The sequence below is a fragment of the Quercus suber genome, unplaced genomic scaffold (assembly GCF_002906115.3).
Source record: "Quercus suber isolate HL8 unplaced genomic scaffold, Cork oak 2.0 scaffold_40, whole genome shotgun sequence".
NCBI lineage: Eukaryota > Viridiplantae > Streptophyta > Magnoliopsida > Fagales > Fagaceae > Quercus > Quercus suber.
Genome location: NW_027069505.1, coordinates 1,641,398 through 1,662,132, shown reverse-complemented (window position 1 = coordinate 1,662,132; position 20,735 = coordinate 1,641,398). Strand labels below are relative to the sequence as shown.

The 20,735-nt window shown below is 38.8% G+C and overlaps 2 protein-coding genes and 1 long non-coding RNA gene across 3 annotated transcripts; 1 reads left to right on the top strand and 2 right to left on the bottom strand.

The window, feature by feature from the left end:
- Positions 1-942: 942 nt before the first annotated feature.
- Positions 943-16,833, top strand: LOC136066596 (uncharacterized). The gene is made up of 2 exons (XR_010628104.1): positions 943-1,263; positions 16,256-16,833. It is a non-coding gene; the product is annotated as an uncharacterized LOC136066596 (long non-coding RNA).
- An 881-nt stretch (positions 16,834-17,714) lies between these two features.
- LOC136066595 (G-type lectin S-receptor-like serine/threonine-protein kinase CES101) lies at positions 17,715-19,218 on the bottom strand. Its single transcript, XM_065771199.1, has 3 exons — positions 18,515-19,218; positions 18,037-18,169; positions 17,715-17,799 (listed from the first exon to the last, which is right to left on the bottom strand). The coding sequence occupies exons 1-2, from the start codon at positions 19,182-19,184 to the stop codon at positions 18,084-18,086; spliced, it is 756 nt and encodes a 251-aa protein (XP_065627271.1). The 5' UTR covers positions 19,185-19,218; the 3' UTR covers positions 17,715-17,799; positions 18,037-18,083.
- LOC112002183 (G-type lectin S-receptor-like serine/threonine-protein kinase CES101) lies at positions 19,213-20,492 on the bottom strand. The gene is made up of 2 exons (XM_065771195.1): positions 19,271-20,492; positions 19,213-19,232 (listed from the first exon to the last, which is right to left on the bottom strand). The coding sequence occupies exons 1-2, from the start codon at positions 20,409-20,411 to the stop codon at positions 19,213-19,215; spliced, it is 1,161 nt and encodes a 386-aa protein (XP_065627267.1). The 5' UTR covers positions 20,412-20,492.
- Between the last annotated feature and the right edge of the window lie 243 nt (positions 20,493-20,735).

Genomic DNA, 20,735 nt, shown 5'->3' with positions numbered 1-20,735 from the left:
GAGTTCCACACTAAAACTCGATTTTGAAAAAATCTAGTTTCAAAACATGGATATATCTCTAAATAGTTTTAGAAATGGGACATTTTGCTGAAACTTTTTACAGAAAGAGATATATCCCCATTTTGTCCTGAATAAGAGGGTTTAGAGAGGCTGAATACCCCATCCTCCACCAATGCTTTCATGATCACCTTGAAATCACCTTCCAACATAGCTCGCTTAACCCCAATCTCTACACTAAACTCAAGAGCCTGACCTACAACTATAGATTCTATATCCCGAACTTGAAAAGAGTGTGGTAGTTGTTGAGATAAAGAGGCAATCGCAAGTCCCTAAGAGTTGCGAATGATAACTTCTATCCCAGATTTTTTTTCTTCTTTGAAATTGGCTCCATCAAAGTTGATTTTAAAAAAATCTAAAGGAGTTGTCCATGACACTTAAGGTTTCAGCACTCGTGGCTACTGGGGAGACCACACCACTAAATTATAACTCGTGCAACTTGCAATATATACGTTACTATTGACGTATACACTGGCGACGCCACTTAGAGTTCAGGGTGTTCCTAGGAACACCCTGACTTGAAAAAAAAAATTATATATAATAATTTAAATGTTTTTATTTGTTTACCCTTAAAAAAAAAAAAAATAGGAACACCCTAACCAAAATATGGAACACCCTCAAAATTTTTATGCCAAACAAATTTTGAACTAAAATCTAAAAAAAAAAAAAAATGTAACAGAGAATTTGAAAAAAAAAAAAAAAATTGTAACAAAGAAAGCCCAAAAAAAAAGCCCAACATCAATTCTAAGCAAATACCCAACAAACCCAACCCAAACGTATTCTCAAAAAAAAAAAAAAAAAAAAAAAAAAAAAAACACAACCAAAACCCAATACGAATACGCGTCTGCCTTAATCATCAAATGGTAAAAGCCTTACGCCTCCCACCCTAAGCAAAACCAGAACCTAAAATCAGAAACCTTACCTAACCTAAAGAAAAAAAAAAACCTCATCAACAACAACGCGGCAACGGCTTACACCTCCCGGCCTCCGCCTGAAATCTCATCATCAAGCACTAGGCGTGACGCAGCGAAGACGCCTCCTCCTAAAACTCGAGCAACAGAGCTTGGATCAAGCATCGGAGATCAGTCTGATCGGATCAGAGCTTGCGACGCTGACGCTTGGCCTTAAATCCTTCCTTGCCTCTGACGCCTCGATGTGTTGCCGTGGCCCTCGGCGCCGCCCCTCAGGAGTCAAGCCTCCCTTAAGGTATTTTACACTTTACTTCTCGCTCTTTTTCTCTCTTAATCTTTGGGTTTTGCTGTGGAGTGTGGACTGTTCTGTTCTGAGAGAGAGAGCTCTCTTTCTTTTTCAACTGTTTCTCTCTCTTTTAAGTCTTTATAATTATTCAATTTATTTGCCCTTGTTTTTTTTTTTTTACTTTATTCGTGGGTGTGTCACTGTGTTGGTCAGTTGGTGTTGGTGAGTTTGTCTTTTACTGTAGTGTGATTTGTGAATTTATTTGATTGGCTCTTGTGTGAATCATGTCTATTGAGTGGGGGTAGATAAGGCCATGGGGCCGTGTGGTGTGGGGTCAGAGGTGGGATATTTGAATTGAGGAAGTAAAGGCATGCAGAGGCAGGGGTGTGTGCACACATGAGGTGTGTGCTAGTGTGTGCTAATGCACAGTAAAGGGTGAAGCAACTAAACACTAATAATTAGTAATTTAATTAACTAATACATTATAAAAGACAAACAAATTAAATTATGTTAGGCTAAACAACAATTAATAATTTAATAATAAATGAAATAACAATACAACAAATTATAGTTTATAAAAGACAAACAAATTTATGAAACAACTAAATAACAATAATTAATAATTTTATTAACATTTCGAATGAACTTATAGTTTATTGTATAAGTACCTGTGTTCATTTCATTTCTTTTCATTTTTTTTTTTTCCTTTTGAGGTTTTTCGGTGTATAGAATGCAAATTTGTTTTGGTTTTAAGAACATTTTTTTTTTTAAGCACAAACTTTAGCAGACCAAATCTTGAATTTCGGCCGGTATTTACCAAAACATCCCGAAACACCCGAGATAGAAGTGGAATAGGAACATCCTGGACAAAATTCCTGGAGTCGCCACTGGACGTATATATTTATTATTTTTGTTTTATTTAACGTAATAGCAACTCAACTCAGGATTACCTTAATTTCAATTGAATTGAGATTTGAGATCAATAATAGATCCACAACCACATATATTCTTTTATTTTATTTTAAAAGTTAGTATTATTCACATGTGATGCACTTAATTAAAAGTTATATATGTTGAAACTATATTAATAATTTTAGAGCCACACGATAAAAACTAATTAATTTTGAAACGTGTAATACATACATGTATTGAGTCACTTTGTGCATATAGGGTGTATAGTATATAAATTATACATATTAAAACATAAATTTATATGATTTATAATCTAAATAAATATTGTATTTATTTTAAATTACTTGAAACATTTGGTAATAAAATTTGAAATGAAGTATAATTTAAAAGTTTTTAGAACTTGGAACATAAAGTTTTATATTCATAGTAAACTATTAGTAATAAAGTTTAATCTTTGATAACAAACTTAATAATAAATGAATGTACAAATGTATATTTTACTAACATTATCAAAATTATCTTAATGATTGCTGAACCACTTGAAAGTTGAAAGTTTAACAGAGTTTTTCCGAGAGTAAATCAAATGGAAATTATATGAATAATCTTGTAATAAATGGCCATTTTGAGGATTTTTTTTTTTTTTTGAGGAAAAAGATATCAAGCATGTTATTAAATAGTTGGTAAATCGGCTCCAATCACAGAAAATAAATCTAGAGGAGCAGACTCCGTAAAACATAGCATTTTAGCACTCTTTCAACTTTTTTGATGTATAATGTAAACAAAGAAGGAGTAAGGGTTTTTTATTTTATTTTTTATTTTTTTGAGAAACTAGGCCCGAGGGTCAAATTCATTGAAAAGGAAAAAGGACTACAAAGAGTCACAGTACACAAGAGGAGCTAAGTCATCAGGTATGGACTCAATCCAAACCTGTAGCTCATTACTAGATTTAGCTTTTCTGGCAAGGTAGTGGGCAACAGTATTTCCTAATCGTTTTACATGAGAGAAAATACAAAAACAAAGATCATTTGCTAACACAAGGGAATCCTGGATGATATGGCCAAATTTGGAGTTGCTGGTCCTTCCATCTTTAAGAGCCGAGATGACAATCTTAGCATCCCCCTCAACAGTGGCTTCAAAAATGCTCATCTCCTTCGCGAATAAGACTACTCTTTTACACGCTAAGGCTTCCACTGTGGCAACTAAGCATGGCAGGGGCATTCTTTTAGCTAAAGCGCCAATAATAGAACCTTCAAAGTCTCGAATAACCATACCTAAACCAGCAGCACCCAGTTCCTTAAAAATTGCCCCGTCAAAATTCACCTTGTACGTCAAGGGATTAAGGGGAATCCACCTAGTGTTGCAGCTAGAAACTAAGAGCTGCACCTGTCGAGGAATCTGAGCTGAGGAAAAATCATGGAGAAAGGTCAAAGCCTTAACACGAATGGTACGAAGGTCAGTAGAGTAGCCCCCCACACGGTTAGAATTTCTACATTCCCAAATCATCCACAAGATCACAGCTACCAGGTTGATATCAAAGCAGTCCTTCATCTCCATTACCGTCTCCATGAGGTCAGCAAATGTCATGAATCTGTGCTTTAGAAGCTTCTGACCAACTACAGTAGCTTCCCAAATGACCCGCAAAACAGGACAGCTCCACAAGGAATGAATGGTGTCCTTACAAGCCATGAGACACCTAGGACAGGTGACTGAAGAGACCACTTTGCGTTTCCACATGTTAAGTAGGGTTGGGATAGCTTCATGAGTTGCTCTCCACAACATGTGCTTAACCTTGGGAGGGACCCACAAGCACCAAATTCCAGACCACATTCTTTTGTTTCAACCCAAGTTGGAACAATTTGGAACAAGGCACCTGGTAGATTTAGTTAACATCTGATATGCACTCTGAGTGGTGTAGTTACCCTGACTTGAAAGGAACCAAGTTTGTAAGTCTGGGATTTGATTCAAGCTCAACGACAAACCAGCAATAATATTAGCTTCGTGAGGAAGGAACTCATGCTTTATCAGATCAACCTTCTAGGTATGGGAGCCATCATCAATCAGGTTGCTCACAGTGGACTCCGGGTCAAGAGAGGAAATCGGGGAAATGACCCTTCTGCAGCTTTGGGTTGGTAGCCAATTTCCCCTCGGATTTTGATTGACTTACCATCACCAACTCTCCAAATTGAACCCGATTTAATGACATGTTTGGATTGGAGAATACTTTTCCACGCGAATGAACCTTTGTGATGACTTGTTGCCTCCAATATAGAGCAATCTGAAAAAAACTTGGCCTTGAAAACCTTGTGAAAGAAAGAGTCTTCATGGCTCATCAAACGCCAAATCTATTTGGCCAGAAGGGCATCATTGAACTTATTTAGCTCCCTAAATCCCATAACCCCCCTTACTCTTCGGAAGACACAAATTTTCCTAACTAATCCAGTGAATGCGCTTCTGTTCTCCTTTGTAACCCCCACCAAAATTTTCTTATGAATATTTCGATTTCCTTGATAAGCCCTTTTGGGAGCTTAAAACATGATATGGTGTAGGTGGGAATCGCCTGAACAACTGCCTTTACTAAGATTTCCCTTCTGACTTGGGAAAGGAATTTCTCCTTCCAGCCCTTAAGCTTCTTCCAGATTCTTTCTTTAATGATGCTGAAAGATTTCTTTTTAACACGGCCCACTAGGGAGGGTAGACCCAAGTAGTGATCATAACTTTGAGAGGCAGCAACCCCCAAGAAATTCTTAATATCCTCCCGAGTATGAGCTAGAGTGTTAGAGCTAAAAAACAAATTTGTCTTAACCTTGTTAATATTCTGAATCGATGCTTGCTCATAGAGCTGAAGGATTGATTGAATCTTTTGGCATTCTGAAATAGAGGCTCTACAGAAAATGAGACTGTCGTTAGCAAAAAGAAGGTGCGAAATCTGAGGGCCTGATTGATAAAGAGAGACCCCTTTAATGCTACCCTCAGCTTCAGCTTTCTTCAAGAGACCATGCAGCCCTTCTGTCACCAATAGAAACAAATATGGGGACAACGAATCACCTTTGCAAAGGCCTTTTTCTGGTACAATGAAACCATGTGGTTGCCCATTTAGTAAGATTGAATAGGAGACAGATCAGATGCACATAGAAATGAGTGCTATCCAACTTCGACTAAATCCCATTTTCTCCATGATTTTTTCAAGAAAAACCCACTTCACGCGGTCGTAAGCTTTACTCATATCAAGCTTCACCGCCATCAGCCCCATCTTCCCCGTTCTCTTAGTCTTCAAGCAATGAAGAGTCTCATGAGCAATTAGAATATTGTCGGTAATAAGTCTACCTGACATGAAGGCATTCTGGGTTTCTGAAATTAGCTCAGGCAAAAACTTTTTAAGACAATTAGCGAGCACTTTAACAATAAGCTTATACAACACATTACTCAAACTAATGGGCAAGAAGTTCGTGACCCGTCTTGGAATTTGGATTTTAGGAATTAGCATTATAAAAGTGTTGTTGAGGTTTGGAGGGATAATACTTGAGTGAAGCACTGCCAAAACTGTAGTAGAGACTTCACCACCAGTTTTTACCCAAAACTATTTGTAAAAGCGGGGGGAAGACCATCTAGACCAGGGGCCATGTTAGCTTCCATTTGCTTGAGAGTAATCTAAACTTCAGAAGCATGAAAGGGTTGGAGTAGCTTGTCATTCATCTCTTGGGAAACCAAAGGCTCTACACCATGTAACACTTCATCAAACAAAGTCGGATTAGCTGAAGCAAAAAGATTAGAGTAAAAATTGACAATCATATTGCCAATCCTGTTTTCATCATCAACCCACTAACCATTATGGTCCTTTAACCCCCCAATAAAATTCCTCTTATTCCTTTCAGTTGCTCGGCAGTGAAAATACTTAGAATTCTGATCTCCGTCCCTTAGCCAATTTGATTTCAACCTCTAATTCCACATACACTGTTCCATTTCCATCAATTTATTTATCTCATCCTACAGGATTTTCACCTGCCCATTCCCTCTCCCTAAGATGGCTTCGGCTTTAGCCTTAGCCAATAGCTTCCTATTACGAGTTAAGGCCAATCTGACATTACCAAAAACATGTTTATTCCACAATACCAACTGAGTTTGGCAGTTACTAACCTTTTCCAGGACCTTACCCATAGGATCACTCATTGAAGATTTATCCCACGCTAAATGCACCACCCCTTTGCAACGCTCATCCTTTAGCCACAAAACCTTGAAGCAGAAAGGATTCTGGGGGGCGGTGGAATCTACTGTGAATACTATCTGAGCAAAGCCAAATTGGTTTATGATCTAAGGAGAAGCCTGTCAGGTGGTGGAGGTGAACTGATGGGAACTTAATCAACCAATCCGCTGAGGTGACCACTCTATCCAAGCTAAGGGTCGTTAATGGGCTGGGTCGGGCTAGCCCGGCCCATTTTTACTTCGTCCAATGGCACAATGGGCTAGGTATAATGGACTATTAACTAGTTAACGGGTCAGGTCGGGTAAGGCCGAAAGAGAAAACCCCAACCCACAACCCTACCCATGGGCAATGCCCATTTTTTCTTTAACGGGCTAGGCTACTAGGTTGGGCCTAATGGGTTACCCATGAGATTGTGTTAACATATTGTTTTATTATTTTTAGAAATAAATAATCAATTTTTAATAAGGGAATAATCAATCTAGTTTTTTTTAAAGGAAAGAATCAAAGAATTTAATACTTAATTACAATTTTTTTATAATCAAATCTATTTAATTTTTGAGAAATGATACGTCTACAACATTTTTACAACAAATCCTAAGTGACATGTTGTTATTAGTTGTTATTGTTGGGGTAAAAAAGTAATCTTAGTGTTAGTTTTAAATTTGAACCAATAACATCTAACCACCTGTGATTTGTTGTAAAAATGTTGTAAAATTGTTGTAGACGTAGCATCTCTCTTAATTTTTTGTTTTGTTGATGGAAACTTATTTAATTTTTTTTTTTTAATTAAGGCTTCAAATAGTTTTTTATTTTTATCTTTAATAAAAAAATCAAATGGTTAATTCAAATTTGCTAGACTACTAGAAAAATATATATTTAGTAAACTAAGTTTAGCACAATTACTTTAAGTATCTTAGTGGTTGGAAGAGTTTTCTTAATAAATTCTATTACAATACTTTCTATATATTTTTGTTAAAAATTCTAAGTTATTGGACTGGGCAACAGGTTGGGCCAATGGGCTGAGCTACTAGGCTAGCCCACCGGGTGCCCAAGGCCATAAAAACTAGCCCACGGCCTAACCCACTAGGCTAGTGGGCTACCCATGGGCCTCAATAACAACGGGCCGAGCTGCCCATTAACCCGATGGACTGTTAGGTTTTTGGGTTGGGCCGTGGGCCATGGGCTCTTTGATGACCCTTAATCCAAGCAAACCTAAACCAACAGACCTTCATAACGAAGATTACTCCAAGTAAAAGGAAGACCTAAAAAACTGAGGTCTTTAAAGCCACAGAAATCAAGGCAATCACATAATTCATGCATCTGTTTCTCAGGCTAAATAGCTCCCCCGTGCTTCTCCTCCAATCTCGTAATTTCATTGAAATCGTCGATACAGACACATGGCAAATCAAATTAAGTGCTAAGGTAACGAAGCAGGGACCAAGAATCTTCCTAGTTGACTATCTCCAAAGCTCCATAGAATCTCGTAAACCGCCAGGCGTCATCAATCCTTGGATTTACCACTGCGTCGATGTGGTGCGACGAGAAGGTCCGAATGTGTAGGTCCAACTCGTTCCTCCATAATAAAGCAAGTCCTCCACTTAGGTGTCTTTAAGGAACCACAAACAGGTTGTCAAACTTTAGATGGCATCTTACCTTCTCCAAATACAAACTCTTCTTCTTTGTTTCCATCAAGAAAATGAGGTTGGGTCATTTTGCCTTCACAATATCAGAAAGCTCTGGAACTCGCTGCGGGTTCCCAAGCCCGCGGCAGTTCCAGCTGATGCAATTCATAGCTGCCAACGTGGCTGGGATGCAGCCACCGCCGATATACTTTCAGGTGAGGGGTCATCATGTGGGAGAATAGCTCTGCGTTTTGAGGGTTTCGTATTTGAAGCTTCTAAGTTTGGGCGCTTTCTAATGAACTTCAACAAAACATCATTAGATAGGGTAGGAATGGGCTTACGGGTTACTTTGGGGCACGTACCTTGGGATATTACTTTATTAATTCTTCTTGGGCCAGACCTATTTGATATATCCACGAGGGGGACCTGAGCTTGCTGGTTAAGGCAACGTGAGAATGCGGGGGCTCCTTTTTCTCTATCGGACCATTCTCAGCCTTAAAAGAAAGCCCATTATCCACGTTGTAGTGTTTTGGGCCCAACTTGTACAAGTTCCTAAGCCCATCCACTGAGTCAGCCTTTTTCAAACCACACTTATCCCGAAAAGCATGCTCCAAGGAAACATCCATACCATTTGGATTCCAGCCCAACTTAGTGTCAATCTCATGCAAAGTTTTTTCAAACTTTTCCGTAGCTAAGTCTGAGGTATCCACATCCAGCTTATGCTTTGACTCAACTGGTGGCTTGGTAGCTTCTCGTGCAGACCTACCCATGGACCCATTGGGAGTAGAGCTTAGTGTTGGGATCTTTGTGATAAGCCTCATTAACAAGACGCTGGCCTGAGCAAAAACACCGGGGGTGGCCAAGACTTTTCGGACCGGGTGATCTAGCTCAGCTCGTAACCATGGACCAAATTACTGCTTCCCCACATTCAGCTTACTTTTGTTCTTTAGCCAGACATTGCACTCCCTATCTTCGTCCAGCAGGTAGCCACACTAATAGCAAAAGTTGGGAAGCCTTTCGTAACGAAAGGATGCCCACCCCACCACTACACCATTGCCCTTAAGTTTCCTTCCCTTACTCAAAGGTTTTGAAATGTTGAGGGTGACACGGGCACGAAGAAAGCAGCTGATAACCCCATCATCGTTAGGCTCAGCTACGCACACAGCTTTACCAATGGAGTTCCCTAAACTCATACCCAGCTCCGGCGTCATACTCTTAATGGGGAGATCGTGTATCTGAGCCCAAAAAGTGCACTCGTTAAAGGCTAGGGATGTAATTGTGGACGCGTTATCAATCCTTTGAAAAATTACCAGATGTTTATCATAGGCCCAATTCATACTCTAGGACCCTTTCCAGATTAGTATCTATTTCAAACTCAAAAATCATTTTGTTCTCTCCCACATCATAGATGTGAAAGGGTTTTTGAGTACGCCAAAGTGGCTTAAACGTTCTTAATACCGCCTCCTTATTGATAATGCAGTGAGTCAAGAATTTACCAGTAAGCAGAGACTTTGACACTTCGGGGAGGCTTGGGACTTCAAGGCTAGCCTCCTCCTCTGTAGAAAGAGACAACCTCTGCCACATACTCTCCACTTCCTCCATTGCTAGGCAGACCAGAGAGGAAAGGAAACGAACGGTTGTCCAAGAAGATGTGCTGAGGGAGGGGAGAATGGGACAATAGAAAACCACCCACGGAAGCCCTACCACTGAGAGGCTTAATGGAGGGAACTGGACAACCTATATTGAGATAGGGATGCAAATTCTACGTGTGACTAGAGAGCGCATAGCGCAAGCCCTAGTACAAGAGAAACGATTTAGTGACTAAAGCTTTAAGGAGTAAGTGTTAATCTTATGCTTTGAATAAACTTACTTGAAATGATTAAATATGAGATCTTCACATGCCTTATTAGTTTATGTCAACCTCTTTGCTAATCTAACATAATTTCATGTTTAATCAAAAGTTATCTACATAATTCTTCGCCTTATATTATGAACATTTTCTATCTTTCACTCTCTACAATCCTATTAACATTTGTAGAGAGTGAAACAGTGATATCCTGCTCATTTGTAGAGAGGTTCTAGAATAAGTTTGCATATACCTTCAAGGGAATTGATGTCATGCTTATTTGCTTTGATCCCCTAGCAACTACTGAACCAAATAGTCATAGCAACGAGGCAGAAGAGAGAGATGAGTAAGTGATTATAGTTCATGATTGCAGAGAACGTAGCTTGACTCTGAGATGGGTATCCTTTGATGGAGATTTTCTTTTGTGGGGAGGGCATTAAACCCAACGTGCCGTAACAACATTTTGGTTCTCTATGGCATTTTGAGCTTCCAAAGTTTATTCCAAGGCAACTGGGATGGGCTGAGGATGTTGCTTTGTAGGATCATAGAAGATAGAGCTGATTTGACTAAGAAGTTTCCTTTGGGATTTTGCACCCAAATTAGCTTGTCTGATAGGGAGTGGAATGGAGAGAATGGCTTAAGAAGAGGCATCATCAAAAGTGTCATGGATAAGGTTAGCCTTCCAAGTATTAAGGTCATTGTTGATGAGCTGTGAAACCATAAGTGGGGGTTTGGCAGTTAAAACTTACTCAGATTTGGGTTTGGGCTTGAATTCTAGAATCCAAGGAACCTATGGATCTTGCCAGATATTGATAAATGTCCCATCTCTGGTGGTCTAGAATACACCTTTTTCTATGATCTTTTTGGAACTTTCAATGGCTTTCTAAGTAGGGTTGTTGTCATGGTGGATCGGCAATTGCTTTGGTTTTGTGGGTTTTTTTTTTTTTTTTTTTTTTTTGATGATTGCTAGGATGTGTGTGGTAGTGGGGTGGTGGTTGTTTGGGTGGGTTTCAGTAATAGTTGTTTTGGTGTTAGGTTTTTGTGGTGGCTAGGTTGGGATTGGCTGCTAGGTTTTAGTGGTGGGTTGTTTTGGTAGTTCTCTCTTTCTCTATGATTTTGGTGGTTATTGGTGGTGGTAATGGGCTGCAAGGATGGTATCTGTTGAGGTTGAGTGTTTTTTTTTTTGTTTTTTTTTTTTCTACGAAGTTTGATTTTGGGATGGGGTATTGATTGTGGTGGGATGGGGTATTGATTGTGGTGTTAGTGATTAGCGGTGGCAAATTTTTTTTTGGGTAATTTTGGTGGTGAAGAATTGGTGTTTGTGGCTAAGTTTTGGTGGAAGGTGGCTGTATGGGTTTACTGGAGAGAGAGAGAGAGAGAGAGAGAGAGAGAGAGAGAGAGAGAGAGAGAGAGAGAGAGAGAGAGAGAGAGAGAGAGAGAGAGAGAGAGAGAATTGAATTGTTTATATTATTTAATGTTATAGTTTATATTATTTTAACAAGTTGTATGTAAAAATAAAACTGGGATATTGAATGAGCTATAAAATGAGATAATAAAATAATAATATTGTATGTGAGGATGTATATTTTATTATAGTGTGATCACTCATCACAATGTACACTACTAATAGATACATAATAAGACATATTAGTGACACACATCATAATCAATCTAATCCTGTAAAATTAACACTTCTCACGCGAATCAATAATTATTCTTGTTACTTATAGCAAGAAGAAAGATAAAACTAATTAGGTTTAGGCACATACCCTTGTGTGGGTTCATTTTTTTTTTTTTTTTTAGTGAAACAGCACACAGGTCCAAGTAGCAAACATGGATCTTGGGCCCAATGCTTTATGCTTTAAGGGACTGGGCTTGGTTCACCGTAGCTAGGTTGGACTGATTTCAAACCAAGTTGTGCACAAAGCGCAGATCCTACAACACATACATACTAACATACAAAAAACATATACACATTGAACATCAACGAACAATAAAGAGTGATATATGAGAAAGAAAAGAAAAATAAAATGTTGGGGATCCTTAGAATAATATGGAATGTTTCATTGTTTTCTTAAGTTTGTAATACATCATGCTCACTAGGATGTGTTACAAGGTCCAAATAAGTTCAAAAATCACAAACTTAGATGACTCTTCAGGCCTCTAAGTCTTATGGAGTTTGAATCCCTTTGAATCCAAGTGTATTCTCTAGTGGCTGTTTAAGGGTCCCAGACGGTGCTTTCCCCCTCTTTTCTCTTTTCTGAATTCTAACAAAGTTTTCTCAAGGATCTTTTCCTTCTAATTCACTGTTGCTAAATGCCTTTCACTGTTGGCTGCCCTCCTTTTATAGTTCCATCCTAGGGCTTCTGGAGTACCACTAATTCCCTCCATTTGCTGCCCTGGGTACTAGAACCAATGTTGTGTCAACAACATTGGTGGCTAGTCCCTTCCTTATTTTCTCACTATTTTCCTCTTTTGAGGTTCTTTCTTTAAAAGCCATTAGTTAACTTTCCCATTCTGGGGGGGTCCAAAAGGGCTGACCTTTGATCTTTCTTTTTCTAAAACTTCTAGATTCCACCTTTTCAGACCCACCTTTTAGCTGCTTTCCTTTTTGTCATTTTTCCTAAATGGGCTGATTCCTTTCTATTAGGCTGAAACATCCCCAATCACCTTCCTTCATGGTCCATCTTTTTGGGTTCCCCGAGGTACCAGACCCTTATTCATGAGTTGTTGGTTCCCAAGCCTTCTATTCCTTTTCTGCATCATTGGGTGGCTGATGAGACATATCTGGCCTCGTTCTTTGTGTTTCTGGGCATGTCCCCTTGAGCTGTCTCAGTCTTAACCTGGCCATGCTACATATCCCGAGGATCCCTAGCTTCTAGGAATTCCTAGGTATCTGGTTTAGCTCTTTCCCTTGAGGGTTGGGCTAAACTTCTTCTTTTCTTTGTTTAGTGAGACCTAAAGCTTGCCTATTCATGTGCTTAGGTCCCTTCCCATTGACTTTTAATGGATTTAGGCCTTCCCTTTTCATTGAAAGCCCAAACGGTTCCTAGGCTTCAATCCTTTGTATTGTTTTGGGCTTTGATGCAATATTATGATATTTTGGACCTCAACATTTAGTCCCCCGAGCTCGTGGGCTGCCTGCAGCCCACGCGTGAGCAGACAAGACTTTTGATTTCTACGAGAATTTTTTCACTTGTTGTCTCAGTCTGTTTCGGGATCCCCTCTCTCTGCTTCTTGGGGTCCTACTCCTTTACGTTATCCTCTAGCGTCTGATCTTTTTCACGTATCTCACTCCTTTTGTAACTCCCCCTCTTTCCACGGAACGTGGCAGTGAAGTGTCTGAGTAAACTTCCCCCCTCCACTTTTTGTGTTTCCTGTAACTCCCATTAATAACTAACAATAACTTTTTCTTATAAAATTGAATATTGGCAACTAGCGTGTTTTCCTATACTTTGTCTTCTCCAATTTTCTCTGCGCCATTATTGCAGTCACCTTAAGCCATCTTTTCACTTCCAAAGATATTTTTCTTTTCGAACTCACCTTTTCCTCTTAGTTCTTTCCTTATTCCCTTCTTCTTTTTTGTCCTACACTCCTTTAACCTTTCTTGTTGCACCATTATTCCAGGGCTTCTTCTTCTTCACGAAAAAGGAGGGAGCATTCTTCCACTTCTTTTGAAGGCGAGGGTTCTTCAGGGTCAACACAGGGTGAGGTGCAGAAGGTTGTAGATTGTCCAACATTCCCTTTACGGGCTCCTTGGTACACCCTTAGCATGTTATTTCCTCAAGTGTCCCACAGCAAGGCTCTTCCTTCCCCTCACACTTGGCTGTTTTCCAATCAGCCTGGGTTCACCAATTCCACCCAAATTCCAGATCCAAGGGAGATTTTGGATCTTCAGATTAGACGGGGATCCCGCAAGGCAGTTCCCATTTTCTTCGACTTTGTCTTGGGGAAGATTACTAGTTGGTCTAGTTGGGTGGACAAGGAGCTTTCTAATGGTGAGTTTGTCAGTTGTTTGGAGCGCGCTGGGATCCTGAAATCAGTAGCAATTTCTAGGAATCTTGAAGGTTTTAGGGACGCCAAAGGCCTTAGATACTTGGTGCCATTGGTGTCCCTTTCTCCACACATTCCTCAAAAATCTTCCAAGCAAAGATCAAAAACCCAGAAAAGTTGTCTATTCTTTAATCTGAGGGGTGCCTGGGGCTATTTATAGCCTTGGCGCATTTCTTGAGGCAATGGCTCTTCAAGGGTGGCCATCCTCAAAAGTCCTATAATTGGGCTGATCTTGACACCCTTGGAAAGATCTTGACTTTAAGTTTCTAAAAAGGTATGGAACTAAAAAATCCAACGGTCGGATCAAAAGTTATGGCTCTAGGAAGTTAGCGGTGCATCAATCAGTGCGTTAACTCGATTTTCGTGATATCTCAGCCGTTCTAACGGTGCATCAATCAGTGCATTAACCCAGTTTTCGTGATATCTCGGCCGTTCTTACTCCAATTTTGACCCATGAATAGTCTTTGAAATGAGAACTTGATAATCTTCGTAATGATGTTGGTTTCAACCCGTTCTGACGGCCGAATCAAAATTAGGGTTTTTGGGCTCACTCGAAGTCAACTTCGGGTCAAACTTGGTCAAAGTGGCTAAAAATCTCCAAGAAGCTCGAGTTTGATGAAAAACTATGAAAGGTGTTATTTTATGTGGATTTTGACCTTGTTTGACCTTCGGTCAACCATAGGTTGACTAGGGGCATTTTAGTCATTTAAACTAAAAAAGGCACTTTGGGTGCTCTGGTGCCCGAACGGGTTGCACCATGTCATTTTGGATATTCTCGCAGCCCCATGTGGAAAAATAATATTTTTGGATTTTTCGTGGTCCGGCACGCAAATCGAGGGTGGACAAAGTATGGTTTCAACAGCAGGTGCCATTACTGAAGCAGCCTAGTAGAGGGATTGAGTACCACTGTCAGACCACAATAGGTACAAATAGGCCTTTCTTTCTTAGAATGCCCCACTCCTTGACCACCATTATACGCTTGGGTGTGACCTTTGTTACTATTATTCACAAACATTGCAGCAACAGCTTCAACAAGATATGTGATGTTAGCCCCATGACCTTTATTTACCCTTTTCTCTTCTTGTAAGATCAAAGAACATACTTTGCTAAGGGAAGGAAAAGGCTCAATTAATAGAATTTGACCAATAAGATTTCCATAGCTATCATTTAACCCCATTAAGAAACGAAAAACATGTTCCTTATATCGAACATCCAATTGAGAAGATTTAGCACCACAAGTGCAAGCACAATTACAAACAGTAAAGGGTTGATAATTGACAAATTCATCCCACAAATTTTTGAACTTGGTGAAATAAGAACTCACCGAGAGAGACCCTTGTGAAAGATGAGAAATCTCCTTCTCAAGCTCAAACATTATTGGAGTATTACCCTGTGAAAGCCTATCCTTAAGATCAATCCACAAATCCCTAGCATTATTGATGTACATCACACTTGCTTTGAGCTCTAAGCTGAGAGAATTGGTTAACTAGGACAGTACTGTGGTATTGCAACAACTCCATGAATTGAACAATGGAGAATTAGGATATGGTTCTGTGATTGAACCATTGACGAAACCAAATTTGTTCCTAGAGCTTAAAGCCAAAAACACAGATCTAGCCTAGCTCATGTAGTTTTCAAGACCAGTCAAAGGCTGAGAAGTAAGAACAAAACTTGGATTTTCATTAGCTGGAAGAAAGTATGGATTATTAGCATACTTGTCTGCTATAGCCGTGCTTGAAGTAGGCACAGATCGTGAAGGATTTGTTGAAACAAGGACTGATTGTGAGGAATAAGTGGTGGAAGCCATTGAAGAAGCTTCAAGGATCGTGAAAACGAAAATTAGGGATTGAAAAAACAAGAAAGGGAAAAAAGAAATTCAGCAGAAGCACTCTGCTCTGATACCATGTAAAGAAAAGAAGTTTCAGGAGAGAGAAGGAGAATTTCTGAATTGATTCTAATTCATTGAAATCAAGTAAGGGTTAATTTACAAGCATTGGTTACTATATATACATGTACAAACGGAGATGCAAAGAGGCGCCAAAATAACAACTTTAACTAACTTTTCTAACAACCATCCTAACAGTATAACTATCACTTATGATTACACCAGTGAATACATGACAGCTGGAGCTTCTAACTGCTGGAGCTTCTAACTTCTAATTCACATGCTTTCTTTCCTTCACACGTGTTGAGGCATTATCCTTGTGGCGTATCGTTTTTCTTCTTCTATTTTGATCTTGATTGTCGTTTAAGATTTGTTTCCTTTTGCTGTTTACTGGTTGCATTGGTCTCAACATATGGAATAGTTTTTTGGCTTAATTTCTGAAACCTCTGACTCTTCTGCAACTTTGTTGGTAAAAAATGCAGGTAGTTTAGGAGGATATAGTTTAAGAGTTTGATTTGAAGCATAGAAACAACATCCAGCATGGTGGGTCTATCCATTACCTAATCCTGTAAATATAAGAGACCAACGTGAATGTCTCTCAATACTTCAAATGGAGGGCATGGCGCATGCATCTAGCATTGTTGGGTCTATTAGCTCTAAATTACTTTTACCTTCATTCCATAACTACCACGCCTGATACAAGTCCAATTGTTCATAAAATGACAACTGCTAAGTTCAAAATTCCAAATACAGGTTAATAACGGTTCAAGTGAGAAACTCACCTATCCTATAAGGTTGAGTGAATACTCAAAGTGATAGCGACTAATGTTTTTCTTGCCACTCATGATTTCTAATAGTAGAACCCCAAAGTTGAATACATCAGGTTTTATTAAAACAACACCAATCATTGCAAACTCCAAAGGCATATCACCACTAAAGTAAAAAGTTACCAATAAAGTTTAGCATGAACAAGCAAATATGTAAATGTGCAGACACACACAAGTTGTATTAATTTATAATTACTTGAAATGAAATGCATACTTACTATGTTCTAACAACCTTATTTGTGTTTTCTTCTAACCCTTTCAACCCAAATATTTTTACCATGCCAAAATCTAATAGTTAGTTTTGAATGCATCTCCTTATCAAGCAAAATGTTGCTTGTTTTTAAATCCTACGGAATTACTCTTAGACTTGAACATGTGTGGAGATAAGCAAGTCATTGAGCAATGTCTTCAATGATGTTGAAGCATGTTTTCCAATTTAATAAACACTTTTTAGTAGAATTTGACTCATAGTAGTAAACACTAGCAAGCAAATGATTAATATATATATATATATATTTTTTGACTTTAAATAAAAAGAGAAAAAAATATTCACATAAGCCAATTTTGCTAATATGATCATATGTCTTGGCATAAAGGAAGAAGTTAGGCTTTTGTTGGGCATATGCTCATAGCTTAGTAATTTCTTCTTCTTCTGCAATGCAAAACCCTAAAAGCCTGACAAGATTAGTGTGTCAGAGTTTGGCAATAACAATAGTTTTATTCTTGAACTCTACCAATCCCTATCCAAATCTTATTGAAAGTCTCTTCATTGCTATTTACTACCCGTCTGATAATTTACCCTAAAAGTAAATTGGGTTAGACTTACTCACATTATCTTAATTCAGTCTTTACTTACATTTTAAACTTTGTGTCAAGATTCTACCTAGCCCATGGGCTCAGCTCAAGTACTAATTTATTGATTGGTCAAATAGGATTAGCTAGGCTATGTCTTTAGTTCCATTATCATACCCAAAAAACAAAAACAAGAGAGAGAGAGAAGATTGTGTTAAGTCAAGTCATAAATTCAAATTTTATGAGCGAGAGAGAGAGCTAACCTTAGAAACTAATCCAAAGCCATCCTCTCTTAATTTATTTTCAGCTGAGAAATTATTTGTAGTAGCCAAAATGCTTCAAAGCTGAAGTTTGCAACTCACGGCTAGCTTGTCCACCTTTATTTTTTTTCTTCACTTTGTCATATACTGTGGAAGGAATTGCATTACCCCCAATTTCTTGTATCAGCATCTTTTGTTTGTTTTTCTCTCCCAACATATATGGAAAATGTTAGTTGAATTTTTTCCATAGAATACAAATCCTTTGTACCAATTTTTGTGTATCACTTTATGTTCCATCAATCACACATAGAGTGGTACACAAAAAGTGGTAGATATTCAATCATCAGTAATATATCTAAAAAATCTATATTAGAAGCATGGTACCTTTCATTCCCCTTTTTTTCCCCCCTCCATTTAGTGTTGCTTAAGAATCAGTACAACGAGATAATAATCGCCCCCCCTGCCATGATGAGCCATCTCCACCACCTGTTTGCCCTCCTGTTTTCTTCTTTATTTGCTACATGGACAAGCAAACTTTCAATGTTCTACTATGTAACAATAGTACTTCTATTCAATTCTCTTTTTCTTGTGATTTAATATGCTTTAACATTCACGGTCCAGATAAATCTTTTGGAAATTATTGAATTTGTTAAGAAACCAACAATTTGTATTTATCCATTTTTACCATGTCCACAACAAATTAATCAGTTAATTTAGTTTTCTACATCAAGCCACCAGTATATCAAATTATCAATCCTACACATCAAAGCCATGGATAGCGTATGGTCTTATATTCTACATATACATGTAATACATCAATTATATGCTTTAATGTTATAAGTTGGGTGTGAAGTAGACTTACCAATTGCTGAATTAAGGAAGTATATTGTCCTTGCATTTGAGTTTGAAGATCCATTAAATCTTGCCGGTGTGCTAGTCCAAATCTCACAGCCAGTTTGGGCATCCTCAATTGTAGATGCATAGGCAACACAAGAACAATTGTTCAAGCACTTGGCCTCACAATCCATGAGAGTCAGGTTTTCACTTTCACTAAACTTGAATCCATCATTGTACATGAAAGTGAAATGTGAATAAAATACATCATCAGGGCTCCTACACCCAGGAAGCTGCGCCGGCATACATCTTTCCATTTTTGATGAACCAGAGAAACGAGAAATACAATCAACCAGAATGCCTCTATCGTCAGAAAGTCTTCCCAAGTAATCTATCACCAACCGCGGCGACTTTGTGAAACTTGTTTCCACAGAGTAGTTGAAGAATGTTTCATTCTCATTTGACATGTAGCTAAAATTGTAGTAGGAATCTGAAATACCTGAAAAAGATGAGGTGAAATGCCCTCGTTCCAAAGACCCACTAGTCCAATAGATGTTGTCGTGCCACATGATGACCAATTGATTTGTATGGTTGGAGTCCATGCCAAAAGTAAATACGCCCGAGTCAGGAACCACCACTCCTCTCCATGATGTTAGAGACCAAGTATGTCCCGTTTTCCGATTAACTCCAAGTTTCATTCCTGGCACAAGAATGTGACTAGGATAATCAAAGCTTTGCCACAATTCCTTTTTAATGTTATAAGTTGGGTGTGAAGTAGACTTACCAATTGCTGAATTAAGGAAGTATATTGTCCTTGCATTTGAGTTTGAAGATCCATTAAATCTTGCCGGTGTGCTAGTCCAAATCTCACAGCCAGTTTGGGCATCCTCAATTGTAGATGCATAGGCAACACAAGAACAATTGTTCAAGCACTTGGCCTCACAATCCATGAGAGTCAGGTTTTCACTTTCACTAAACTTGAATCCATCATTGTACATGAAAGTGAAATGTGAATAAAATACATCATCAGGGCTCCTACACCCAGGAAGCTGCGCCGGCATACATCTTTCCATTTTTGATGAACCAGAGAAACGAGAAATACAATCAACCAGAATGCCTCTATCGTCAGAAAGTCTTCCCAAGTAATCTATCACCAACCGCGGCGACTTTGTGAAACTTGTTTCCACAGAGTAGTTGAAGAATGTTTCATTCTCATTTGACATGTAGCTAAAATTGTAGTAGGAATCTGAAATACCTGAAAAAGATGAGGTGAAATGCCCTCGTTCCAAAGACCCACTAGTCCAATAGATGTTGTCGTGCCACATGATGACCAGTTGATTTGTATGGTTGGAGTCCATGCCAAAAGTAAATACGCCCGAGTCAGGAACCACCACTCCTCTCCATGATGTTAGAGACCAAGTATGTCCCGTTTTCCGATTAACTCCAAGTTTCATTCCTGGCACAAGAATGTGACTAGGATAATCAAAGCTTTGCCACAATTCCTCTGAATTATTCAGTTCACGCAGTACAAAATTACCAGTGTCAAGTAGAACAGCACTTGTGTTACTTCCTTCTTGTCCTGAATATAGAACAATAGGAAGACCCCCACCGTGTGAAATTTTCAAATTCCCGTTATCATCAATGGTAAGACTTCCAGAATTGTTAAAGATAGGAGTGTCTCGATTTGCAACCCACACTAAATTGTCCTGGCGTTGACGGTTGTCGTTGTACCATATTCCTAAGTAGTAGTTGTTACTTTCAAGCGTGAAGAATCCTAGTTTAAAGTTTCCTTGAGCTGAAACTAATTCATCCCCATCCTTGACCTCCTGTCCTTGCACTAATGTTTCTAGCAGAGAAGAAGATGGCCCCACGAAGAGTAGCAAACATGACAAACAGAGGATAAGATTTCTCACTCTGCTGGCCATAACAGAGTTTTTTATTTTTATTTTTTATGTTGTTAAGAGAGGCGGAATGAAGAGAATCTGCGAGACGAAAATCCACCAACTATTGTCAAAATGGAAGGAAAAGAAACAGACGTTGAAGATGAGAAAGTTTGAACATCGGTCCACCCCTTGTCATGAAGTCCACAATTTGTGACTGGTTTGTGCTCCGTTCTATAAAGCCGGCGCATAAGTGGATTGATTTTCTAATTGTTTTTTTTTTTTCTTTCAATCCATTGACCATGGATTTTAGACGGTACATTTTGGAATTATTATCAATTTGGTCTTAATATTTTAATAGTCAATATG